This window comes from Oryctolagus cuniculus, chromosome 10, assembly GCF_964237555.1.
Source record: "Oryctolagus cuniculus chromosome 10, mOryCun1.1, whole genome shotgun sequence".
Classification (NCBI taxonomy): domain Eukaryota; kingdom Metazoa; phylum Chordata; class Mammalia; order Lagomorpha; family Leporidae; genus Oryctolagus; species Oryctolagus cuniculus.
Genome location: NC_091441.1, coordinates 121,131,597 through 121,156,759, shown reverse-complemented (window position 1 = coordinate 121,156,759; position 25,163 = coordinate 121,131,597). Strand labels below are relative to the sequence as shown.

General features: G+C 54.0%; 1 protein-coding gene across 10 annotated transcripts in view; it reads left to right on the top strand.

Annotated features, from left to right (window-relative positions):
- ITPR1 (inositol 1,4,5-trisphosphate receptor type 1) overlaps positions 1 to 25,163 on the top strand; it is a 299,108-nt gene that overhangs the window by 70,362 nt on the left and 203,583 nt on the right. Inside the window, exon 1 of one of the 10 annotated variants that reach the window (XM_070050017.1) lies at positions 1,499 to 1,788. The exons of 8 other annotated variants lie outside the window; for them this stretch is intronic. In XM_070050017.1, coding sequence (XP_069906118.1) covers positions 1,713 to 1,788 — 76 coding nt within the window. In that variant the 5' untranslated portion in view covers positions 1,499 to 1,712. Of the gene's footprint in view, positions 1 to 1,498; positions 1,789 to 10,219; positions 10,647 to 25,163 lie in introns of those variants that run through there. One more of the 10 variants, XM_070050016.1, reaches the window with a different exon arrangement.

Below are 25,163 nucleotides of genomic sequence, written 5' to 3'. Positions count from 1 at the left end.
CCTCTGTCACCAGACGCTGAGCCCTTGCCCCTCTGGCACCATCGTGGTATATGGACTTCATCTTGGCTGTCTCCAGCAGGAGGCTACCCACACCATGAGTGCAGGGCTCTGTCTCGGCATTGGCCAGTGCCTGGTGCTTAGAAGGGGCTCGGTAAATATTTGTGCAGTGAATGAGTCACGGACTGCTCTCTGCCCTGGGGTCTGACGGGCTTTGGCTGTGGTGGCAGACATGACTGTGTGCACGTGGTACTCTTACTCCAAGGCGAATGCCTCTGAGATGTCACCACCGAAGCTGGTTTCTCTGGCTCTTGTTTGGTTGTGAGACGTGGCTTCTGAGGATCGAGAGGGAGAGTAGAGATGTGCACCCAGGCTCTCCTGAGGTGGGGGTCCCCACTCTTAACCGAGGCCAGGCTGCTCTGTGACCCCCTGCAGTCACATTTCCCGTTGTGAGGAAAGGAGCAAGGGCAGAGCCTCATTTGCACAGTGAATGCTGGAAGTGTGTGTGTGTCTGTGTGTTTTAGGTTTATTTATCCGAGAGACAAGTTAGAGGTCTTCCATCCTGTGGTTCACTCCCCAAATGGCTGCAACGGGCAGGGCAGGGCAAAGCCTAAGCCAGGAGACATTAACTCCATCTGCATCTCCCCCGTGGGTGCGGGGCCCAAGCACTCCGGCCCTCTTCTGCTGCTTTCCCAAAGGAGTAGGTGGGACTCTAACCCATGTCTGTGTGCCATGCTGGGGTCCCAGGCAGCAGCCTAACCCACTGCCCCACCAGCCGGCCCCTGGAAATGGGTTTTGAGTCATCACCAAGGCGAGGCTGGAAGCTGCGCCTGCAGGAGGTTGCTGGGTTGACATGCCTGAATCACACGATGGAGTCTCCCTCTACCTTCCTTGTTAAAGCTTGTTCAAGAAACCAGAATATCTGCAAACAATGGGCTTTTCTTCTCGTTTGCTCCGGATATTCCTGGCATCCTCCTACCTGCGGTGTTATCCCTGGGGACTCTGGCATTGGAGTCACGTGGACGAGCCTCGTGTTCCCTGCTTGGACTGGGGATGAAGTTACTCCGGTGGAATCGTTGTTAATGTTGGAGGACCTGCGCACGCGCACTGAGCTGAGTCCGCCATGCCACGCGTTGCCTGAGAGCGTCTGACAGGGTGATTCAGGTCTGCGCACGCGCACTGAGCAGAGTCCCGCCATGCCATGCATTGTCCGAGAGCGTCCGACAGGGCGATTCCAGGTCTGCGCACGCGCACTGAGCTGAGTCCGCCATGCCACGCGTTGCCTGAGAGCGTCTGACAGGGTGATTCAGGTCTGCGCACGCGCACTGAGCAGAGTCCCGCCATGCCACGCGTTGCCCGAGAGTGTCTGACAGGGCGATTCCAGGTCTGCGCACGCACACTGAGCAGAGTCCCGCCATGCCACGCGTTGCCCCAGCGCGTCCGACAGGGCGATTCCAGGTGTGCGCACGCGCACTGAGCGGAGTCCCGCCATGCCACGCGTTGCCCGAGAGCGTCTGACAGGGCGATTCCAGGTCTGCGCATGTGCACTAACAGAGTCCCGGCATGCCACGCGTTGAGGACCGTGTTCCAGGGCCGATGTGGGGGGCCTGAACGCTGGCTCTGCCTCGTCCCAGGCCTGAGCAGTGCAGCCCAGCAGTGATAATGAAGACCTGGTCTCTGGTCTGTGGGGCCTGCCAGGTAGCCAAGACTGTCCCATGCGCGAGATCCAGGGTGGCTGCAAGCGCCGGCCAAGGGCGGCTTCGAGAGGAGGAAGCACGTGTGTTTCTTGGTGTAGGTACCGATTTTACCTCCTGAAAATCCAGATTCTCTGCTTAGGATTTAGGTAATTACTCAGGAGCCTGAGTAATTACTGAGCCGTGGTTGATGGCCGTGAGGTTTCCTGCTGCGGTTGGCTCACCTGCTCCGACCAGTGCTGGGTGAGGGTCAGGGTCCGGGGGATGCCTCAGCGGGGTTATCGGTCACCTGTCCCTGGCCTCCCGCATGTGGGACAGGGCTTTGGCCCCAGGGAACCAGAACAAGCAGGTTCGATCCTAGTTTTACGGTAACACGCTTGGAAAATAAAATGTTGTTAGAAACCGGAAATGACACGAAGACATCAGAACTCTGAGGGAGCCGGGTGAAGGTGGTCTCCCCGGCCTCTCTCGCTCTTGGCCTGGATAGCGAGCTGGTTGAAATGAGTCAGCTGAAACGCAAGTCTGTTGATGTTGGTGTTTTGTTATTGTAGAATATTTAATATTATTAAGAGCTGACAGTGACCCTGTATTGGAGGAGGGTGCTGTTGATGATGATGATGTGTGTGATAAACAGTGGAGGCGTGATACTGACTAAAACAAAATTGACTTATCTATTTAAAAATATATTGTTGGCCAGAAAAAAGGCTTGTAATCCTGAGAGACAAAATGGTACTGTGGTTTCCTTCCATTGTCGTGAATGGATGATCAGCGTTGTAACAAGCAGTAGTTAGCAAGCATTGGAAGGTGGCATAAAATGAATTTCTTGTCCGTGAGTACACCCAGCTCCTAGCAGGAGCTCTGGGGGTGGGAAATGGCCCTGTTGGGCAGTTGGGTATGGTGGTGTCCATGGCACCGTTGGGCAGTGGGTCTGGTGGTGTCCATGGCACCGTTGGGCAGTGGGTTGCTCTGGTGGAATTGATGGGACCCTTGCACAGTGGGTCTGGCAGAGTAGATGATGCCATTGGGCAGTTGGGTTGGCAGAGTTGACGGTACCCCAGGTGTGGCCCTGTTAGGTAGTTGAAGGACGTAAATCCAGACTTGGAGTGCCTAAGGATTACCTTGGTCACTAGTGAAAAATGCCGGCTCCTGCAGCTTCTCCCACAGTCTGTGGACCTGGGTAGGGCCTGGGTTTACAGATTCAGAGCCATACTTTGAGCAGCGATTACAGGGATTTCCGTATGGCGAGAGGACAGGGACTGCAAGTAAAAAATGGCAGCACTCAGTGATAAAGAAGACTAATTCCTTTTTTTTTTTATTATTTTAAAGAAGATTTATTTATTTGAAAAGAGCACGAGAGGAAGGTGGAGATAGATCTTCCGTCTGCGAGTTCACTCTCCAAATGGCCGCACCACCTGAGGCTGGTCCAGGCCAAAGCCAATAGCCTGGAACTCCGTCCTAGTCTCCCACATAGGTGGCAGAAGTCCAAGTACTTGGACCGTTACCTGCTGCCTTCCCAAGTCATTAACAGGGAGCTGGATCAGAAACAGAGAAGGGGCCAACGCTGAGGTGCAGTGGGTTAACGCCCTGGCCTGAAGCGCCGGCATCCCATTTGGGTGCCGGTTCTAGTCCTGGTGGTTCAAGTCCTGGTGGTTCGAGTTCCGGCTGCTCCTGTTTCGATCCAGCTCTCTGCTATGGCCTGGGAAAGCAGTAGAAGATGGCCCAAGTCCTTGGGCCCCTGTACCCACATGGGAGACCTGGAAGAAGCTCCTGGCTTCAGATTGGCACAGCTCCAGATGTTGCAGCCATCTGGGGAGTGAGCCAGAAGATGGAAGACCCCTCTCTCTCTCTCTCTCTCTGCCTCTACTCTCTCTATGTAACTCTGACTTTGAAATACAAATAAATAAATTTTAAAAAGAAGAAAGAGAAGCCAGGACTGAAACCAGTGTTCCAGTATGGGATATAGGTATCACAAGCAATGGCTTAACCCACTGGCCACAGTGCCAGCCTCCCAGGCTAATTCTTGAGACAGAAAAAGAAAATGTGGCAAGCAGCCTGTAGCGTCAGAGGCACTGGTGGTGGAGCAGGGAGTGACAGTTGATTCTGTTATGCAGTGCATGCACAGTCTAGCTAATGTTCTCATTCGAAGTTGGCTGCAGAATGAAGTTAATGTTTCAATGGGAAAATCACTTTCGATGCTTTTGCATATCTAACATGTCAGAGCTGGAATAAAACTTAGATTTGGGGGCCAGTGCCATGGCTCAGTAGGTTAATCCTCCAGCTGTGGTGCCCGCATCCCATATGGGAGCCAGTTCTCGTCCCAGCTGCTCCTCTTCCAATCCAAGTCTCTGATGTGGCCTGGAAAAGCAGTGGAAGATGGCCCAACTCCTTGGGCCCCTGCACCTGCGTGGGAGACCCAGAAGTTTCTGGCTCCTGGCTTCGGATTGGCACAGCTCCAACTGTTGCGGCCATTTGGGGAGTGAACCAATGGAAGGAAGACCTTCCTCTCTGTTTCTCCCTCTCACTGTAACTCTGCTTCTCAAATAAATAAATAAATAAATAATCTAAAAAAGAATTAGATTCACTTTTTGTTCTACCTAGTCATTTAAGCATTGGCAGAGGTTTGGCTAAAATTTTTAAATTATTACTATTATTTTTATTTATTTGGGAGGCAGAGAGAAAGGGATGGATGGATAGAGTGTTCTCGTCTGCTGGTTCATTCCCCAGAGGCCTGTGGTAGCTGGCGCTGGCCTGGGATAGATGCTGGAAGCTGGGAACACATCCAGGTTTCCCATGTGTGTGGCAGGAAACCAGCTACTTGAGCTGTCACTGTTGCCTCCCGGGATCTGCATTGGCAGGAAGCTGGGGAAAGGACCCCGGCTGGAAATCAAGCCCAGGACTCTGGTGTGGGACTTGGGCATCTTAACTGCTAGCCGAAACGCCTGACTAATGCTTTGACTTAGGTTAGATTTTTTTTTTTTTTGGTCAAACCCTAAGTAGGTACCTACTGTATGCTCAGCCATGGGCTAGGCTGTGGGTATCTACTATTTGAAAACATAATTCATACAGTCCTTGCCCTCCTGGAGTTTACAGTCTGATGAAGGTGTTAAGCCTAGGAATTTCTGCTGCAGTGAGTTACCGTCTCGTGGTGCCAGGCCATTATAATTATAGGAAGGTTGTTTTATTAGGAAACACACCTGGTGTTACACAGACCCCTACTGACTTTGATATTGAAATGGTGAGCCATGCAGCTGTATGCACAGCTGCCCTGGAGTGGCAGTGCTGGCTGGCCCTGAGTTCTTCTGACTTACTTGGGGGGTGTACAGCTGTGCTCCTGAACTTTGGCGGGATTTTGCTGAGAAGGGAGATGGCACGTGTCTAGAGGGAGGGCCCAGGGCCTGCCTTTCCAACCAGCTTCCTTAATTTGGGGACGCTGATGCTGTGTGGAGGTGGATATCAGCACCTGGGAGGTCAGGGCCTTGCTGTGTCAGGGAAGGCCTCCTCATTTTGATTTTCGTTAGTTTGGATGTACCGATTTGTATTTTTTTTCAGCTTTAGTATACTATATATATAAGAGCTTGTAGTAACAAGATATTCCATGGCTATAGAAATACCTTTGCTGCTGAAATTTGTCCAGAACAATGACTTCATGATTCAGAGTTCTCTCTTTTCTAACCCTAACCCTTTTTTACCACATGAATAAAATTATAATGTCATCTGAGGGAGGAAAAAACACACAGGGTTTCTTAATTTGCCATTTGTCATCTTCTTGCAGATGAGCCTGTGATTACAAGGGTGATGATTCAGGAAGTGTCAGGGGTGCCAGGGGTGTCCATGTGTGGCCTGAAACAGCTGGCTGGTTTCTCTTCCCCTTGCCCTCAACCCTGCACGATGCCCGAGGAGCAGACGCTGCGCTGGGAGTCTTGCGGGGCATTAGCCTCCAGGCCTGAAGCGCCTCAGCGAGCCCCAGCACAGAAGCACACGTCCCGTGTTCACCTTGCAGCGTTAGCCTTCTGGATCACAGTTTGTTCATAGGAAGCAGCGGAAGAAGCGCCGCGTGCAGACAGTTGGGACGCTTGACACTGTTCAGCTCTTTGAAGGTTGGAACTGAATAAAAAGAGCTTCTGTGTGGGCGCGACACTTTAAAAATTGATGCAAGGTTATTAATTACATAAGATTCTGTAAAAATAGATTTTTTCTTCCATTTATTACCATTTTCTGGTTTCTGCCATTTTCTGGCTTGTCCTTTGAGTGACAGTACTCATGAAGGTCTCGGGGTGGGGGGGTGTCGTTCCCTTTGACCTCCTTGGTGTCTCTCTTCCTGTTGTGTGTTGGTCTCCACGTCGAAGTGAGAAGTTCCGTGCCTGGCCTCACAGGGGCTAACCTGCTGGTTCTTCCAGGTTGCTTTGCCTGCACGGTTTGTGAACATCATGGTATAGCCGAAGCATGGCCAGCCCAGGGCTTTGTGTGCCTGCGTGGGCTGCTTCAGTGCCATGGCCATATTCAGTACTGTTCCCCCCAACGTTTGTGCTTGAGACTGGAGTTAGGAGGCTGTTGTGACTGCTGTAATGGAATGGGTAGAGTTTGCAGGGAACACAGGGCTTGTAGATGGCCAAGCCTCCGTTTGTCCTCTCTGTGGGTATTTAATAATACCTTTTAGGTCGTCCGTGTCAGCACAGCCCTGTGTGGTCTTAAGCACTGCCGAAATGGGTGCCAGTGAACTCAGTGTCACGGGAGGAGTGGTACTCAAGGGCTCCAGGCCCCTTTTGCTCCGTATGTTGTCATTCCGCGGAGTCTACCTTTGTGACGAGAGCAGATACTTGGTTGGCCACGTGGTAGTGTTGGTTCCAGCCATCAGAATGTTTCATTTGTTTCCACCTAATTAGTCGAGTGAGTCACTCAGTGACTGTCATGACCAGGATGTTCTGATACCCAGGGCTGTTTGGGGCTGGCTTTATGTGATGGACTTGGGATGAGACTGACTGGTGTGGTACCCAGCCCGAGCTCATGAGCTGTGTGATCTTGGGAAGACACCTGACCTCACCCAGCATCAGCTGCTTCTAAAAGAGGAGTTGTTCTGGTGGCGAAATGAGATGATGCAAAGCACCTCCTCAGTGCGCTAAACGGTGTAAGCCTTGAACTCCAGCCGCACAATCGCGCGTTTGTTGAGCTCCGTGAATATTACTGTGTGACGATGATTGTACATTTTAATGTCAGTTCATGTTTCTAAATGTTTGTTATATGTGACGGCTTAATTTGTGTATCTGTATAATACATGAGGGAACCTCACAAAGTTAATGGGAAATGGACCTCAGAGATAAGCATTTTATTTATTTATTTATTTATTTATTTATTTATAAAGATGTACTTCTTTGAAAGACAGAAAGAAGGAGAGGCAGAGGCAGAGAGAGAACTGGGACAGGCTGAAGCCACGAGCTTCCTTCAGGTCTCCCACATGGGTGCAGAGGCCCAAGTACTTGGGCCACCCTCCGCTGCTTTCCCAGGTGCATTAGCAGGGAGCTGGATTGGAAGTGGAGTAACCGGGACTTGAACAGGTACCCTATATGTGCATCTTAATGTTTCTTGCACTGAAATAAACTAACTCCCCCCCCCCCCAAATAAAGTAAGTTTAGTTATTTGAAAGGCAGAGTGACCAGAAAGAAGGAGAGTCAGACATTTTTCTCTCTGCTGATTCGTGCCCCAAATGCTCACAACTGCAAGGCTGGGCCAGCCCAATGTCAGGAGCCCAGCGCTCAGTTCAGGAGTCCCCACACGTGTGGCAAGGACCCAACTACTTGAGCTGTGGCCTCTTGCCTCCCAGGTGCATTAGCAGGAAACTTGATCCAAAGCAGAGGTGGAAATTGAACCCTGTATGGAATGTGGGCATCCCAAGTGGCAGCTTAACCTGCTAAACCACAACGCCTGCCCCTAAGCTTACCATGAAATTCCGTTTTCCACTAACGTTTTGAAGTAGCCTCATGGATACCTTCTGCAGCTAAAAACCGTGGAGCAGCAAGTTAGAGGAAGCATCATGTAGGTCCCGTAACTTGACCCACAAGGCCTAACTTTGTGGAAATATATTTTCTTCCTTCAGGATAGGTGGTGTGACATTGCTGGTCGCTTCCTAAGGTGGTCAGAGAGCAGAAGTAGTGGTCAGCTGCCAGTCGAGTATGTCCGTCTGTGCTGGTTTCCCTTTGAGTAGACAGTCTAACTGTCCAGGCTCTGTTCTGTAGCAAAGTTCACGTTAGCCGGTGTGTTGAGTGTCCTCACCTTGCGCCGTGTGGTCACCCTGGGCCCACACCAAGAAGGGTGGACCCAGACTCCACGTAGAGTTGTTTGCTTCATCGCTTTCTTTAATGTGTGTCCCCAGTTCTGCTGATTGCTGGCGTATTTTATCCGGATTGCACTGTTAGGTATACTAGGTAGAATTGACTTTGACTGTTCAGTCAAGCCTTTGAAGAGATTTGCTTGCTTGTTTTTACCATATAGTATGTTTCTCATGTTCCTGATGGAGCATGTTACCATTATCAGGCGCTTTGGGTTGAGGAGGACGGCTGCATGTCAGATTATGTAAGGAACCGTCCAGCGATGGTTCCGACGGGTTTTGTCCAGTGTCTCACTGAGCTGTTCCTGGTACCCATGTCACCCCTTCAGAGGTGCCTGCCCACCCTCCCACGTGTTGTTTGTAAGAACTGTCGAGCCTGCTGTTGCATGGTTGTTATCACTGATGTCTCTGGCAGTGAGGATGGGGAATTCAGGAGGGGTGGTGTGGACAGGTGGCGTGGCGAGGGCAGCTCGTGTCGTTCTGCACTCACTGGCTCATCCTGCTGCCCCAGGGTTTGGTCCTAGGCCCCCAGGAGACCACTGTAGGGACAGTTCCTGGAGCTGAGCTGATCCAGACAACCTCTCACTATGGGCAAGCCATAGGGTCCCAACTGAGCATGCCCAGTGTTCCTCCATGACCTGCCAGTCACTGCATGGAGCCTGCCCCTGGGGAGAGGGTTTGAGGGGAGCACTGTGAGGCAGGAGCTGTGCCCTGGGACGATTACAGCAACGAAGCAGACAGCAGGCAGCGGAATGAGGGCTTAACCTTGGACAGGCAAGCACTTTTTTTTTTTTTTCTGTAAATGCCATACATTGCTTCAGGTGTTGACGCAGATTAACTCTGCATCTGGACCGCACAGCTCAGAGGACTTAACATCTGACATTCAGATGTAAGCCAGTCCCTACTCCGCTACATACCAACTCGAGCATTAAAGATATTCAGATACCACCTGCTTCAGGTTGTGATGCAGTTGCCAAGTACTGCCCCCAGGAACTGCTGGGAAGGGACCCACACCTGCACTGCAGCTCGGCCCCTGAGCCGTCAGGAGCAGGATGAGGATGGAAGTCCAGGGCAGCCCCCAGTGTGCCAGAGAGGCCCCGAGCTTCTTGTTCAGGACGCTGCCTGTGTGGGTGAAGCACACCCACCACGATGCCCTGGGGCTGCGCGCAGCTCTGGGAAAGACTTGTTTGTTGGTGCCAGGCCAGTGTGCGGTGTGTGGGTTATATTAGTTTTAGTCACTTGCCATATTCTCTGTAAACCTCCTTCAGGGAGATCTGGGGTGGAAGTGTAGTCTGTGCTGGGAATCAGCCCAGTTCTGTATCAGAGGAGTCTGGGACAACAAGCAACGCCCACCCCATTACAAGTTTTATATGAAGCAAACATCTATTTTTGCTTTGTGCAGACTCCACTGGATGAAGGGCTAAAAATAACCAAACGCTCAGAAACCATTTGTGATGCAAAATGACTGTAGGGAGAACTGTGCTGTTGTCTGCCCTGGTTATAGCTGAATGGTCCAGGCCAGCAATGATGTCCCAGAGCGTCCTGGCCAGGTCTCTGTAAGCCTTTTCTGGTATGGGAGGGACTCACAGCATCATCTTGCCCACACAGACTGTTAAACCGAAAATAATTTAGAGGAGGGTTTTTTTTTTTTTTAATTGTGGTAGAATATTGGTCCATTTCTTGAAGATTTTCTGAGTTTTTTTTTTATAAGGAGTTATTGGAAAAAAGGGAAATGGAAACAGATGAGAAGTTAGTACGTCCAAAAGAGTTGTTTTGCCTCTGAAAATGTTGGGTGCATTCTCAGTGCTGGGGTTGCTTCTTAAGCTGTGCTATGCACGGGACTTAAGTTGTGCAGTGCGTCTGGGCTGGCCTGAGTTGCCGGTGTGTTGCCAGGAAGTGTGTTGTCCCATCAAGCGTGTGGTGTCACATTGCACAACTGGCGTGAGAAATCCAACTCTGAACTTGGATTTGGGACTCCTCTTTTTTCCATCAAGTGGCTTCCCTTGCTCCCCAGCAAATGAACAGGCTTTCAGATCCACAAATGCTGGAGCACGCCGAGGGAACCACTGCCTAGTGCAATGCCGACACTGGGCTGTGTTCTGTAGGAAAAGATGAGCCAATTGACCCGATTCCCAGCGTGCCGTGCAGGGGTGGATGGGCGCCTGCTCCGCCACCCCCCCTGTGTGCACACTGCATCCGCTCACTGTGGGCACAGGATGGAGGCGGGCAGCCATGGGTGCCTGTCTCTGCTGCTCAGCTGTGCTCCATCCTCATCCTTTAGGGAAAACTCAGCCGAGCTCCTAAGTGGCTGCCTGTGTTGCGTGGAGAGGAAGTGGGAGTCGGGCTGGTGTTCTGGAAGGAGCGTGCCACGGAAGGACCAGCACTGTGTCTGAGCCTCCTCACCCTCGGTGCATGATCCTTTTAGGCGGTGGAAGCGCCTTGCCATCTGCTAGATTCTGCCCTGAGACGGTTCCCTTTCAGAAGCCGAAATGACTCAAGGAAAGTGAAAGCAGTGCAAGGCTTTGTGGAAAAATTTATGGAATGCGTCCTCCTCCTCCCAGCTCTGTGTGTGCTGAGGGGAAGGCACGTCCTCCGGAGGGCTGTCCGTGCTGCTGCTGCCTCCAGGAACCTGTGTAAGACCCTGGAGATTCCCATTCCGGACCCCCGAGAGAGGCCACCCTTACTGCCCCCCCCCCAAGCCTTCAGGTTGCCATTCTTTCCAGTATTTGCTTCACTTCTCGTCAGTGTTGAAAGAACACTAGGCGTAAGGGGGGGGGGGGATTTTAAATATCCAATCCTTTCTCCTGGAGGGTAGATTTAAGCCAGCAAATTGGATTCGAAGCTTCTTAGTGAGGAAAAAGAAAAAACCACGGTTACGTAAATGTTTAAATGGACAGAGTCTCACAAATATTTCCACTGTGAGAAGTGGGAATGTGCTGTGTAACTCCCGTGTGGTGCTGCCTGCGCTGTGTCTGAGTGCTGTGCTGTTGAACCACACAGACGCACAGTCAGGAGCAGCAGAGTGGGGTCCGGCTGGTGGCAGTGACGGGGCAGTTCACTGCTGGTGTTTCACAAGGGACAGCGCCGCTACTCAGGACTTCCTGCAGGCTGCCATTGGCCGCGGCAGGGCCTCCGGGCCTGTCCGTGGTGAGGCATCCTTCCGTTGTAGTGTCTTAGGTTTTCTCTTCCCCTCGCAGTGCAGGCTGCAGGAGATGGAGCCTCGTGTCTCTGCGTCCAGCTGGCTGGTTCTGGGGAGATGCAGCCGGGCCTGTTCCTCCCTGGCTTTCAGCTTTCATTTGCCTTATTTGGTAAAGCTGTGTGCTTCGTTATTCCTGGAAAGGGCTGTTTCTCCACATTCAAGGACCGTTTCCCGCTTCCTCCAGTTTTGAGCTGAGAGCTCCTGGTGTCCGCTTTGTACCAGGGGAAGCCTGGGGCGTCATCAGAGCGCTTGCTGTTTGCGGGGCTGCTGTACCGCTCCTCAGCCTGCCAGGTGCTGCCACGTGACGTGTGCATCACTGTGTACTTGCTCACCACTCACTGATCCTAGCTGTGCGCCTCAGAGTCTGCTATGGGCACGCCTTACTCCTGTTTCCTGGGGTCTTTTCTGGGCTGCGATGTCCTCAGTTCGTCCCATTTCTGTGGTCTTTCCCCTTGTTGGAGGCTTTTCCATCCCCTTTACGTAACAGTTTGCTCATGTCAAGGGCCCCAATCCTGAGCTTCAATAAAGCTCACAGTTGATTAGCCCTGAGCCCCTCCTGCAGTGTTCTTGATAGGAACATGTGTTCTTGTCATGTTCTTTGTATGTGCGTGGTAGATGAAGCCATATTCTTGGCTTCCCCTCCCTAACAAAGCAGAATCTGACAACACATCTTTCTCTGAGATCTAGCTTTGTTTAAAAAAAAAAAAAAAAGAGCTCAAGTTTGAGAGAGAAGGGAAAATGTGGCTGTTTTCCTGGAGCTGATACTTGTTTTGCGTTTTAGCCTAAAAAGGAAGTCTGTAGACCCTCGGTGCTTCGATAGCTGTGTCCTTTGTGCTAGGAGCTGGGGATGCGGGGGGGCAGGCCTGAGGTTGATGTAAGCAGACCTGCCGTCTGCCCGGGAGCAGCCCTGACTTTCTTTTTTTCTAAGTAGAAGGAAGTTGAGCTTATTAAGGGTTTGTTGCAGGGAGGGGGCGAAGGAATGTTCTTCCCTCTGGGAGGAGTGCGGAGGCTGCCGCTCAGTGGGAGACTGGGAGAAGCTCCTGAACTCACTTTGATTTTTGAGAACTTGTTGGTGGAGCCTTTTCTGTCTGCTGCCTCCTCTCCTCCTGCCCTGCCTGTCACTGGGAGTCTTCCTGTTCTCCTCCCACCCCCAGCGCCCTTCCTGCGGTGTGTGTTAGCCCCTGGGTGCTGCGTCATCGTAGGGCATCGCAGGAGGCCAGTGAGGAGGCCCATGGGTGACACCCAGCAGTTCCCAGGGTGGAGAAGAGAAGAATGACGGGGGCCAGCCTCTGGCGTCTGCCTGGCCAGTGCCTTTCTCACCTTCCCAGACCTGTAGGAGAGCCTTGGGGGTAACTCCCTGAGAAAGAGCTGTGTGCTTGGCCGGCGCCGCGGCTCACTAGGCTAATCCTCCGCCTAGCGGCGCAGGCGCACCGGGTTCTAATCCCAGTCGGGGTGCCGGATTCTGTCCCGGTTGCCCCTCTTCCAGGCCGGCTCTCTGCTGTGGCCCGAGAGTGCAGTGGAGGATGGCCCAAGTGCTTGGGCCCTGCACCGCATGGGAGACCAGGAGAAGCACCTGGCTCCTGCCATTGGATCAGCGCGGTGCGCCGGCTGCGGCGCGGTGGCCATTGAAGGGTGAACCACCGGCAAAGGAAGACCTTTCTCTCTTTCTCTCTCTCTCACTGTCCACTCTGCCTGTTAAAAAAAAAAAAAAAAAAAGCTGTGTGCTGCCCCCTGCCTGGCCAGTGGGTTAGGCGTCTGGACCCTCAGAGCATCCCTGTGTGGTTTGGAGATTTGTTTCCTTTTGAGAAAGCCACGAGTAGATGGAGATGCTTGACAACAACCTGCTGTGGGTGTGCTTTCATGTCTGCCTAAATCTGGGCCAGCCTGGAGACCCAGGCAGAACCTGTCCTCGCAGGACGGGCCCCGCCGCTGCTCTGCAGAAGCGGTCTCCTGGCACACCTCACAGGTCCTGGTCCTGGTCTCTGTCACACAGAGTGACGATGACTGTGCCCGCTAACACACGTTTCACGATGCCGTTGTCCAGAGTGTTACCCGCATGCCGACAGCACGAGGCTGCTGCTGGCCGTGTCCTTGTTTAACTCTTGGGGAAACAGGCGTCCAAAGCAGTGCTGGTCAGCACACGCGTCGACCTGGCAGCCTGGCTCTAGAACCCGTGCTGTCTTTCCCTCCTGCCTCTGCCTCCTCTTCCTGGTGTGGTCACTCTTAGGCCGCATGTGGCTGTGCTCCTGGGACTCAGCTGACATCTGGAGCGTGTGTCGTTGGCACTGCCCAGATCATATCAGCTGTCGGCTGACTGCTGGTGGCTCTGTGAGGTCCCTGTTGCTCCCCTGCATTGCCACATGCTTGTTCCGCTCCCTTCCAGTGCTTGTCTCTGCCCCTCCGTTGCCCACCTCTCATGTTGGTCTCAGACCTGGGCTCCATTGCGGCTTTTGTCCCTGAGCCTGGCTGGCCTGGAACCCCCTGGAAGACTCCCGTAAATTACAGCCCTGGGACTGGGGGCTGGTGGGGTAAGACTTGGGTCTGAGTGCTTCTTCCATTTCCCTGGAGATCGTGATGCTGCTTACTTGGCTGAGGACATTGCTCCCCAGACTGCACTGCACGGGGGAGCTGCATGGGAATCTTGTCAAAATGCAGCTTCCGGAGTGGTCTGTGTGCCCCCTGATTTGCTGTGGGGCCCACACTCCTGGTGCCCCCATGCTACTGGCTCTTGGTCTTCCTTTTCAGTAGCTAGGGCCTGGAGCACACATCCTGCTCTTTCAGTCCGTTCTATAGTTCTATAGGTTGTGTCCCAGGGTGGCTCCTGACAACCCACTTGCCTCCAGGGTTAAGTGACAGGAAGGAGCAGCAAGGATTGAAAGTACAGCCATCTGTTTGTGGAAGGACTGGTTGGAGAGGCGGGCAGGCCTTGTTAATTAGCGCTGCCTGGAGTTGACTTGAAGACAGCTGTGCTGCACAAATTTGCAGCACCCCCCCCCCCCCCCCCCGCGAGCTGTGTGCAGTGCCTGATGGAAGCCAGAATGGGAGCCATGTTGGGGGACTCAGCTGGAGGGCATTCCAGCTGCTTGGGTGTGCTCTACAGAGGCTGTGTCAGCTCCCCTGGTGTGAGGTCAGCCACGTGAGTTCCCTAGGCCCACCAAGATGTTTGGTCCTGACACTTGTACTTGAGTGCCCCTTGGTCATCCCCACCCAGTTATGAGAAGGCCTGGTTGCGTATCAGGAAGGTATCCTGTGCAAGAGAGGGGTGTCTGGTGTTGCCGTGAACCAGCGAGGTGCCCGGCACAGGTGGAGACTCCCTTCTCCTTTTCCGACCGTGGACTTGCGTGTTCTCACCACGTTGCTCGGTAATTGCCCAGCGTTTGCCCTGCGTGTTCTCCTACCCATATAAAACAGAGCTGTTCCTCAGGGTGTTGGCACTGGCGGTGGGTTTTGAAACCTGTATTCCACGCAGTGAGCCCTGTGCGTGTGAGGCTTGTGAGGCTTGCTGGCTGTTGTCCGCTGGCGCTCAGGCACATTGGCTGTCCACACCTTCCAGGTCCTCGTTGTCACTGTTTTGTGTGGGTCTAGTCCTGGCCCTCATCTTGTCCTTGGCCTCCTGCACTCCCTGGGTGATTCCCTCCAGTCCTGGAAGGTGAGTGTGCTCATGAGTAACACACTTGCCTCTCCTGCCCCACCTGTGTCCCACGCACTCAGCCTGTGCATCCCACTCTCTCAGCAACACCTCCACGTAGACACCTTACAGGTGTCTGCCGTGAACCTGGACCGTCTCCCTGCCGCACCCCTGCTCTGTGCCAGGTCTCCTCCTCGAGACTGGAGACTGCTTGTGTCTCACACCTTGCAGGGTCTGACCCGCTCCATTCTGCACACATCGCGTCGTGGCCCTTGAATGCATGTTTGCACTGTCTTCTGTCACGACCCCCACCTGCCTGCTTCCCACCCGTGCTCCGAGCTCTTGTCATCTCTCAGCCAGACCCGGGTTTCTTAAGCTTCCTTGACAGTGTCCAGGAACTGTATTTCACGCTGCCACCTGGTGACATACTCATGTACAGACGAGCAACACCTTCCCAATGCAGCACCAAACCTTTCTGCTGGCATGGAGTTCTGGGAGCATTCTTTATTTCACAGAAAGCACTCAGTGCATTCTGGTCACAACACGGGTCTGTGCCTTTGTCCTTGAAGGTGATCCGTCGAGCTGGCACCATTGGCATCGACTCAGCTTTCCAGAAATGCCCACATCAGCCCGTCTGTGGGCCCCATGGAATCATAACCCGCATGACGGGAGAGCCACAGCAGCTGGCAGGAGAGGCACTGGGCTGGCATGGCTGTGGGGGCTCCTTTTCCAGCCAGTGCCCTGGCGTCCAGCCCTGGTGGCCTGTGACCCACTCCACTGTGTGTAGGGCTGGACTGCCCTGCAGTAAGATCACGCCTGGAGGAATTAAAAAATCAACATAAAGTAGAACCCAGGGTCTGGGATCCTCACAGTTGTTAGATCAGAACTCCCTGTGCAGCTGGGACTGAGAAGTCCTGTTGCCCGAGGCCTGGCCCCTGCCTTCCTCTGCAGGTAGACCTACCTGTGGCTCCTGCCTTGCTCGGCTCCGGTCACACTGACCGTGTTGCTGTTCCTTTGTGCATGCCTGTCTTCCTGCCCAGAGTTCTCTGCGTCATTCTGCAGAGTTTCATGTCTCAGCACAGGTGCTGCCCCCCAGGGGTGGCCACCTTCCTTCCTTTCCCTCCTCATCCCTTTGTCTGTCTCCGTCCTTCCCCGTCGTCGTCATACCAGCCCCTGCTCCTGGTGCCATGTTGGGCACTGCTTGCTTGTTGACTCTCTCCTGCTGTGGAATTGAAGCTTCAAGGCTGGGGCCCTTTGTGTCTTGCTCACCACATTGTCCCTGGTGCCTGGGCCAGTGCCTGGCACAGAGACAGAGGCTGGGTCGGCATTGATGAGTGCTTGAGGTGGGGGAGGGTAGCTGTCTTCCGCTCTTTCTGGCTTTTTTCCACCGGGTTGCCCTTGCCACACAGAGGCAGGAAGATTGCTTTGTCCCTGGCCATCCTCTATCCTGCGAGTTCTGACACTTAGCAGGGGTTTGCTGGGTTTTCCAGGGGAGAAGCAAAACCTGGCTTTTGGCTTGAGCAGCCCCACCTTTCCTGTCCCCAGGTCTTCACTTTGCATGGGCTTTGCTTCTGTGGTGGGCCTGGCAAGCTGTTGCCACCCAGCCCTGCAGTTTTTTTCCTTTGGAGAAGTTGATGCTGTGTGTTCAGTGTCAGACCACATCGTGGTCTGCAGCTCTGGGTGTGCGTGCTCTTCTCAGCTGTGCTAGCTCTCGGTCATGGAAATCCGGTCCCTCTGGAGCCCCAGGTCTCAGCACAGTGGCCAAGGGAGTGCCGTCCCACCTTCTCGAGCTGGGGAGGGGTCACAGGCCCATACCCTTGGAACAGGGGCTTTGAGGGGCAGAAGGCAGGCTTGATGAGGGAGTGTGAGTGGCAGCTTGGAAGACAGAGCTATTGTCAGCAAGGCAGGCTGAGAGTGACCTGGGCTGGGTGTCTGGTGCAGTGATGAGGATGTGGTGCAGTGATGAGGATGCTGTTTTGTACGCCACCTTTCCATGCTGTGCCGAGTTCAAGGCCTGGCTGTAGTCCCAGCTCCAGCTTCTGCACACCTTGGGTGGCAACCGGTGATGGCTCAGATGCTTGGACCCCTACCACACAAGTGGGAGCCCCATGTTGAATCCCGAGTTCCTGCTTCCAGGCTTTGGCCTGGCCCATGGCTTGTTCTTGTGGGCACTGGGTGATTGAACCAGCGGATGAGAGCTGTGTCTGTCCCTCTCAAATAATAATAAAAAAAAAATTTAGAAAAAGAACCACCAGCTTGTCTGTCATCACCGCTGGGGAACGGCCTGTGCGGTGTGCTGGGGTGCAGGGGTTCAGGGGAGGCTCACTCCAGGACAGAGGTCCCCGCGCTTGGTGTGGGGTCCCCTTCCTGTTACCTTGTTCTGGTGTGTGCGGGGCTGAAGGAGATCTCCACTCTCCTGGTTGTGGCTTTGGCACTTGGTGCAGTGTCTGACAATGTCAGCCCTTGATACTTTGCCTGTAGTTCCCCCTGTGAGATGGGTTCCCGTGTTTTGTATATTTGGATGTTTCATTTCCCTTCTCTGCGTCACTGCTCTGTGTAGACTGGCCATGTGGACAGGGTTGCTTTCGCCCTGTTGCCTGATGCTGTCATTGAGGCCACGCTTTCCATTTTCAGAGAATGAATATGAGACTCAACAATGCAAGCAGTCAGCGCCTGTTTCGTTTATGACAAAGGAGTGTCTACAGCAGCAAGGGGACCAGGGACAGATGACTCTTTTTCTTGCAGCCTTGAATTTGATTCAGAAATGTCAATTGGATAATTGTGTGTGAAGGTGTGACGTTGGCTCCTTGGGAGGGTACAGGTGTGAATAAGATGGCCATGTTCCCTGTGGGCGTGTTGAGTACCAGGAAGAGGAGGGGCAGCTTGTCCATTAGAATTTTATGTAAACGCCAGGCAGACTTGTGTCCTGTGTGGGGGCCTCGGTGCTAAAGGAAGTACAGTCAGACCGGACGACCATGGCTTCTGTACCTAACTGCTTGCGGAATGCAGGTGGAGGAGTTTGTCTTCTGTGGTTTTACCCTGTTTTTCCCTAAATAATACAGTTATTTGAATTGTACTTCTGTGTTAGGTGTTACAAATATTAAACCATATAGGAGGAAGTGTGTAGGATCTATCTTAATATGCCATTTTTTAAAAAAGATTTATTTCTCTATATGAAAGGTAGAGTTACAGAGAGGCAGAGGCAGAGGCAGAGAGGTCTTCTGTCTGCTGGTTCACTCCACAAATGGCTGCAACAGCTGGGGCTCAGAATCCGGAGCCAGGACCCTGGAGCTTCTTTCAGGTCTCCCACGTGGGTGCAGGGGCCCAATGACTTGGGCCATCCTCCACTGCTTTCCTAGGTGCATTAGCAGGGAGCTGGAGTGTAAGTGGTGTAGCCGGACTTGAACTGGCACCCATATGAGATGCCAGCACTGTAGGCAGAAGCTTAACCCACTACGTCCTAGCGCTATCCCCAATACCATGCCAATTTTAAAGATTTATTTATTTATTTGAAAAACGGAGATTGTTGATCAGTCTTCCATCTGTTGGTTCACTCACCAGATAGCTACAATGGCCAGGCAGAAGTCTGGAGCCAGGAACTGCATCTGGGCCTCCCACTTGGGTGGCAATGGCCCAATCATTTTCTGCTGCCCTCCCAGGCATATTGGCAGGGAGTTGGATCAGAAGTGGAACAGCTGGGACTCGATCCTGTTCTCTGATCGGGATGCTTGTTTCACAGGTGGCAATTCAACCCACTGTGCCAAACACTGGTCCCAACCATGCCATTTTATGTAAGGGCTTGAGTGTCTGTGGATTTTGGTGTCTGCAGGGCATCCTGGACCTGATCCCTCATGGATGCTGAAGGAAAGCTGCGTAAGATCTGTTCAGAACACACAGGAGAGGAGGAGGTGAAGCCGGTGTGCGTGGAGACCCTCAGGTGATTGCTGTTGCAAGGCACTCTGGCCTTCATTCTGGGCAGGGGGACCCTGTGCAGGTTTCTGTGTAAGGAAGCACACGGGCACAAGAGATTCTGAAAATCGGGAGACTGGCGTTCAGGAGACTATGGGAGGAGATGTGTAGGTGGTGGGACCTGGGCCTGTGGCTTTGAGTGGAAAGTGTGGGCTCCATTCATTTTGTTCATTGACTTCTGTGGATGCGAGTAGAAAGGAATCGAAGGTAATGTGGCAGTCTTTCCCTACCAAACAGAAGACGGAGGTGCAGTCAGTCAAGATGCAGGGTTAGGAGAAGAGGTAGACTGGGCTGTGAACAGGGACAGAGACGGACTTCACAGTGGCTTGTGTGGCCACAGCCATGAGGCACGTGTTGGTCTTGGAGATGCCTGGAGGATCTGCTAGGGTATGAAGCAGACTGGACACCTGCACCAGGTGCTTTTGTTCTGCTCTGGGGTTGAGGAGCGAGGTGAGAGCTGGGGGTGCTGCTGTGGGTTGCTTCAACCCAGAAGTTGTGTTTCTGAGAGCCTGGTCTGGAAGTGCAGATCCCAGGAACTTTCCTGTTCACATTCCAGGAAGCAGGAGGGAGAGGGGGGTGAAAGGTTGCACCTGTCCACTGTGTGGCCAGAAGCTCCTCTCCTTGGCCATCTCAGTGTGTCGGGCTGGGAAGTATCTCTGTGTGTGTGTGTGTGTGTGTGTTCAATCTGGGCCTGTTACCATCTCCCTTGATAGAGTGGTCTTGAATAAGGAAGGAAGGCGTAGTAGGGACTAAGTGAAGAGCAGCAGTCTTTGCCACAGAAGCTCAACCTGAAATTCCAGATGTAGGTGCCAGTGTTCCCAGAGGGTGTAGAGGGCGGAGTCGTGGGAGCATGCAGCAGGTGTAGGTGCCAGTGTTCCCGGAGGGTGTAGAGGGCAGAGTCGTGGGAGAAGGCAGCAGGTGTAGGTGCCAGTGTTCCCGGAGGGTGTAGAGGGCAGAGTCGTGGGAGAGTGCAGCAGGTGTAGGTGCCAGTGTTCCCGGAGGGTGTAGAGGGCAGAGTTGTGGGAGAGTGCAGCAGGTGTAGGTGCCAGTGTTCCCGGAGGGTGTAGAGGGCAGAGTCGTGGGAGAGTGCAGCAGGTGTAGGTGCCAGTGTTCCCGGAGGGTGTAGAGGGCAGAGTCGTGGGAGAGTGCAGCAGGTGTAGGTGCTAGTGTTCCCGGAGGGTGTAGAGGGCAGAGTCGTGGGAGAAGGCAGCAGGTGTAGGTGCCAGTGTTCCCGGAGGGTGTAGAGGGCGGAGTCGTGGGAGCATGCAGCAGGTGTAGGTGCCAGTGTTCCCGGAGGGTGTAGAGGGCAGAGTCGTGGGAGAAGGCAGCAGGTGTAGGTGCCAGTGTTCCCGGAGGGTGTAGAGGGCAGAGTCGTGGGAGCATGCAGCAGGTGTAGGTGCCAGTGTTCCCGGAGGGTGTAGAGGGCAGAGTCGTGGGAGCATGCAGCAGGTGTAGGTGCCAGTGTTCCCGGAGGGTGTAGAGGGCAGAGTCGTGGGAGAAGGCAGCAGGTGTAGGTGCCAGTGTTCCCGGAGGGTGTAGAGGGCAGAGTCGTGGGAGAAGGCAGCAGGTGTAGGTGCCAGTGTTCCCGGAGGGTGTAGAGGGCAGAGTCGTGGGAGAGTGCAGCAGGTGTAGGTGCCAGTGTTCCCGGAGGGTGTAGAGGGCAGAGTCGTGGGAGAGTGCAGCAGGTGTAGGTGCTAGTGTTCCCGGAGGGTGTAGAGGGCAGAGTCGTGGGAGAAGGCAGCAGGTGTAGGTGCCAGTGTTCCCGGAGGGTGTAGAGGGCGGAGTCGTGGGAGCATGCAGCAGGTGTAGGTGCCAGTGTTCCCGGAGGGTGTAGAGGGCAGAGTCGTGGGAGAAGGCAGCAGGTGTAGGTGCCAGTGTTCCCGGAGGGTGTAGAGGGCAGAGTCGTGGGAGCATGCAGCAGGTGTAGGTGCCAGTGTTCCCGGAGGGTGTAGAGGGCAGAGTCGTGGGAGCATGCAGCAGGTGTAGGTGCCAGTGTTCCCGGAGGGTGTAGAGGGCAGAGTCGTGGGAGAAGGCAGCAGGTGTAGGTGCCAGTGTTCCCGGAGGGTGTAGAGGGCAGAGTCGTGGGAGAAGGCAGCAGGTGTAGGTGCCAGTGTTCCCGGAGGGTGTAGAGGGCAGAGTCATGGGAGCATGCAGCAGGTGTAGGTGCTAGTGTTCCCGGAGGGTGTAGAGGGCAGAGTCGTGGGAGAGTGCAGCAGGTGTAGGTGCCAGTGTTCCCGGAGGGTGTAGAGGGCAGAGTCGTGGGAGAAGGCAGCAGGTGTAGGTGCCAGTGTTCCCGGATGGTGTAGAGGGCAGAGTCGTGGGAGAAGGCAGCAGGTGTAGGTGCCAGTGTTCCCGGAGGGTGTAGAGGGCGGAGTCGTGGGAGAAGGCAGCAGGTGTAGGTGCCAGTGTTCCCGGAGGGTGTAGAGGGCAGAGTTGTGGGAGAAGGCAGCAGGTGTAGGTGCCAGTGTTCCTGGAGGGTGTAGAGGACAGAGTCGTGGGAGCATGCAGCAGGTGTAGGTGCCAGTGTTCCTGGATGGTGTAGAGGGCAGAGTCGTGGGAGAAGGCAGCAGGTGTAGGTGCCAGTGTTCCCGGAGGGTGTAGAGGGCAGAGTTGTGGGAGCAGGCAGCAGGTGTAGGTGCCAGTGTTCCCGGAGGGTGTAGCGGGCAGAGTCGTGGGAGAAGGCAGCAGGTGTAGGTGGAAGGGCTGTGGGCAAGTGCCGATGGCAGGATCCTTGGCACATGTGGGAGGCTGGGTGAGGCGGGGGATGTCCAACTGTAGCTGGGATGTGGTTCTTTATTGGGACATGAAAGCCCTTCCCCAGTGCTCATGTTAGACTGGTGTATAACTTGGGCCGGTCTCTAAGCCTCAGTTCCGTCTGGGACTCCCGGCACAAGATCATTGGGAGGAGTTGTAAAGGTGGCTGCCACGCGGTTAGCCTGGTCTTGCATACTTGGGTGTGTGTCCGTCCCAGCTGATGTCGTCACTTCGTGCAGGAGGAGCAGGGACATGGACTTCAGTGGTCTGTGAGAGGAGGAGGTGGCGGTGAACAGAGTGTCTGTGACTGAGAAGGTTGGGTTGAGGGCTGCTTCTGGGGAGGGGATGAAGGGGTCCCGCGGCCCTGAGCGCGGAAGGAAGAAGCCGGACGAGTTCCGCGCTTGAGGAGCTGTGGGAGCGCTCGGGTGCAGGGCTGGGCAGCAGCCTGAGGTCAGGTCTGTGGCCCTCGTCTCACAGAGGGGCATGGCAGATGGCTGTTTCCCTTCCGAATCTGACTGCGTGTGACCCGCGTGTCCCCCACGACTGATGGAGTAAAATCCAGACGCTTTGAGTTGTGAGGCTTCCTTGTGGGCACCAGCAGCATTCAAAGAATTGGGCCGAGTCTGAATTCAGACAGATGTTCTAGAAGGATCTCTGAGTGTTACAAAGCTTAACACTTCAGTTGCTGTCTGTTTCAGCACGGTAAACTGCTTTGAGCACAAGTTGGGGGAAGTCCCATAGAGTTTCTTGTAACAGATCTGCCTTCATAGGGAAAGCCAAATTGACATACAAACTAATGAGCTCTTCCAATACGTTTTCCTTTCTTGGTTTTTTTTTTTTTTTTTTTTTTTTTTTTTTTTTTTTTTTTTTTTACAGGCAGAGTGGACAGAGAGAGACAGAGAGAAAGGTCTTCCTTTGCCGTTGGTTCACCCTTCAATGGCCGCCACAGCTGGCGCGATGCGGCCGGCGCACTGCGCTGATCCGAAGCTAGGAGCCAGGTGCTTCTCCTGGTCTCCCATGGGGTGAAGGGCCCAAGCACTTGGGCCATCCTCCACTGCACTCCCTGGCCACAGCAGAGAGCTGGCCTGGAAGAGGGGCAGCCAGGACAGAATCCGGCACCCTGACCGGGACTAGAACCCGGTGTACTGGCGCCGCTAGGCAGAGGATTAGCCTATTGAGCCGTGGCACCGGCCACCTTTCTTGTTTTTAAGGTGTTAGATTTTAGTAATGTCCACATTTGCCCTTCATGCCCTCATCTATGGGGACAAATCTCTGGATTTTTGGCTGAGTGTGCACTGGTCTCCTGCACTTGTCCCTGGTGTTTACCCGTGCTGATGCCTTGTCTGTAGGTGGCATGGTGGGGACGCGGAGTAGGGGTCCACAGATGGGTTTTCGAGTGGTTATTACAACAGGTGCAAGGTGTCACTGTGCTAGCCTGGGTCTGTGTGGGTTCAGTGAGTGGCCTCTTTGCCAGAGTTCTTTACATTTTGGTTTATGGAGACCTCTCCCCTCCCTAAAATCGCTCTTGGGATCAGAGCAGCTCCTCACCACCACCTTTCTTTTTATAGCGTGGCAGGCTAGAGCCCAGGCGCTCCCCTGTGGTAGAACACACAGGGTGAGACAGAAGTCACTCCAGGGACGGGCAGCAGTGTGGTTGTTAGTCCCGTGGAAACATTGGTTTCACATTGTCTTTCTGGTCAGTAAAGCTGTGCGGGCTTCTAGAGGCCGGCATCCCGCTGTGTTGGTGCGTCTGCAGCAGGGCGTGGGTTCTGACACGCCCAGGACGGGAGTCAGGACTGTGTGGGCAGTGGACAGCACTGCAGCTTAAGGGGAAGCAGTGAGGAAGTAGCTGTCCAGCCTGTCCCGGGGGCCTCTTCCGCACCTCCGGGCACTTGCTGCTCTGCAGAAACGAGCCCTGTGCTGCCAAGCCTTGCTCTGGGTTTGTTTGACTGCAGAGCTGGGGAGGTGGACTTGAATATGGAATCGGGGGTCTAGTGGTAGTGAACGCCCCAGTCGATATAAAGCTTCGAGCAGGGGGAACACGTCTGTGCACTGGGCGTGGCCTGAAGTCCACCAGCAGGCAAGTTCTGCTTCAGGTCATGGGTTCTGAGTGGAGCTACTTGTGCATTCGTGTGTCCAGGGGAGAGCAGCAAACAGGGTTCTTCGGGGCTCAGGATTTGTCTGTGATGCAGACATCCCTGAAGCCTCTGGGGAGCTCTGAGTGCAGGAAGGACATGAGGCAATGCACGAGGCCGCAGGGGTGCTGGTGCCCAGGGAGGGGATGGGGAAGGCAGTCACGGGGGCTCCTGGTGTTGCAGAGGCGACTCGTGGCTGGCCTCATGGAGGCTAGAGGGTGCTTTAGTTACACTGTGCAGCCGCTGCAGGGGCGCTGTTGCAGGCATCACAGATCAACATTGTTGAGCCCGCTGTGTTAGGGAAATGGCCAGTGAGCTGGTCTGCCAGAGGTCACGAGGTTAATTTTCACCTGTGGACTCCATGTGGCTGCTGTTCTTCCTGCCCACACTTCCTGGTGTGGCTGATCCTGGCTGGCTGATGGCTAAAGTTCACTTACGTTCACCTCTGCACTTGATTCTTGCAGACATCGCAGAGGCCTGTGCATGGGCAGCATTGGAAGGTTCAGGCTCAGAGCTGGGCTGCCAGCCCCACCTGTGAGGGCGCCTGCTGTGTGCTTCTCTGCCCACTTCCACCAGCTTGTTTATCTTTGGTCTGTGCCTTACCTGGTAACAACAAGCGTGGCCTTTCAGCCCCTCTCCACAGTCCGCGTGGCTCTCGTGGCTCTGGATTGCACCAGAGCTGGACTTCAGTGAGTCCTCCCAGCTAGAATGTGTGGCCTTCACCTCCCTCCTGGGCTGCCGGGTCTTCTCCCCGCTTGCTTCCCTGGCTGGATGAACAGGTATGAACAGGGAGGTGAAAAATACAGGTGGAGCTGTTTGTGCAAGCCTCGTGAGTACCTGTGTTGCCTTTGTGTTGCACCTAATGCAGGTGAGTAGTAGGTGAGTTCCCACTTTGGCCTGGGAACGTTGTCACACCTCGGGCCCCTGTGCTTCCGGATTCCAGCCTGTCCCTCGTTGTTCTTTTAGCAGTGTGGTGTCTGCAGCCACAGTCATTTTCCAGGAGTAGACTTGGTACACGGGATCATTGCCAGTAGGTTTTTTGTGTTTTATTTATCTCTTTTTCTGGCAATTACCTATTTTTGGAAGAAAATCTATCGAAATACTCCCATTTGGAGAATGATAATGGTAATCGTTTTTTAAAGATTTATTTATGTATTTGCAAGTCATAGTTAGGGAGAGAGAGAACACATACTCTTCTAACCACTGGTTTACTCCCTAGATGGATGCAACAGCCAGGGCTGGGCCAGGCTGTAACCAGAGCTTCTGCATCTCCCACTTGGGTAGCAGAGGCCCAAGCACTTGGGCCATCTTCTGTTGCTCTTCCCAGTGCCTTAGCAGGGAGCTGGATCAGAAGTGGAGCAGCCTGGGAAATGAACCAGTGACCATATGGGATGCCAGAATTGTAGAGGGCAGGTTTCCCTGATAACGCCACAGTGCTGGCCCTGATAATGTTTTCTAAGGGTTT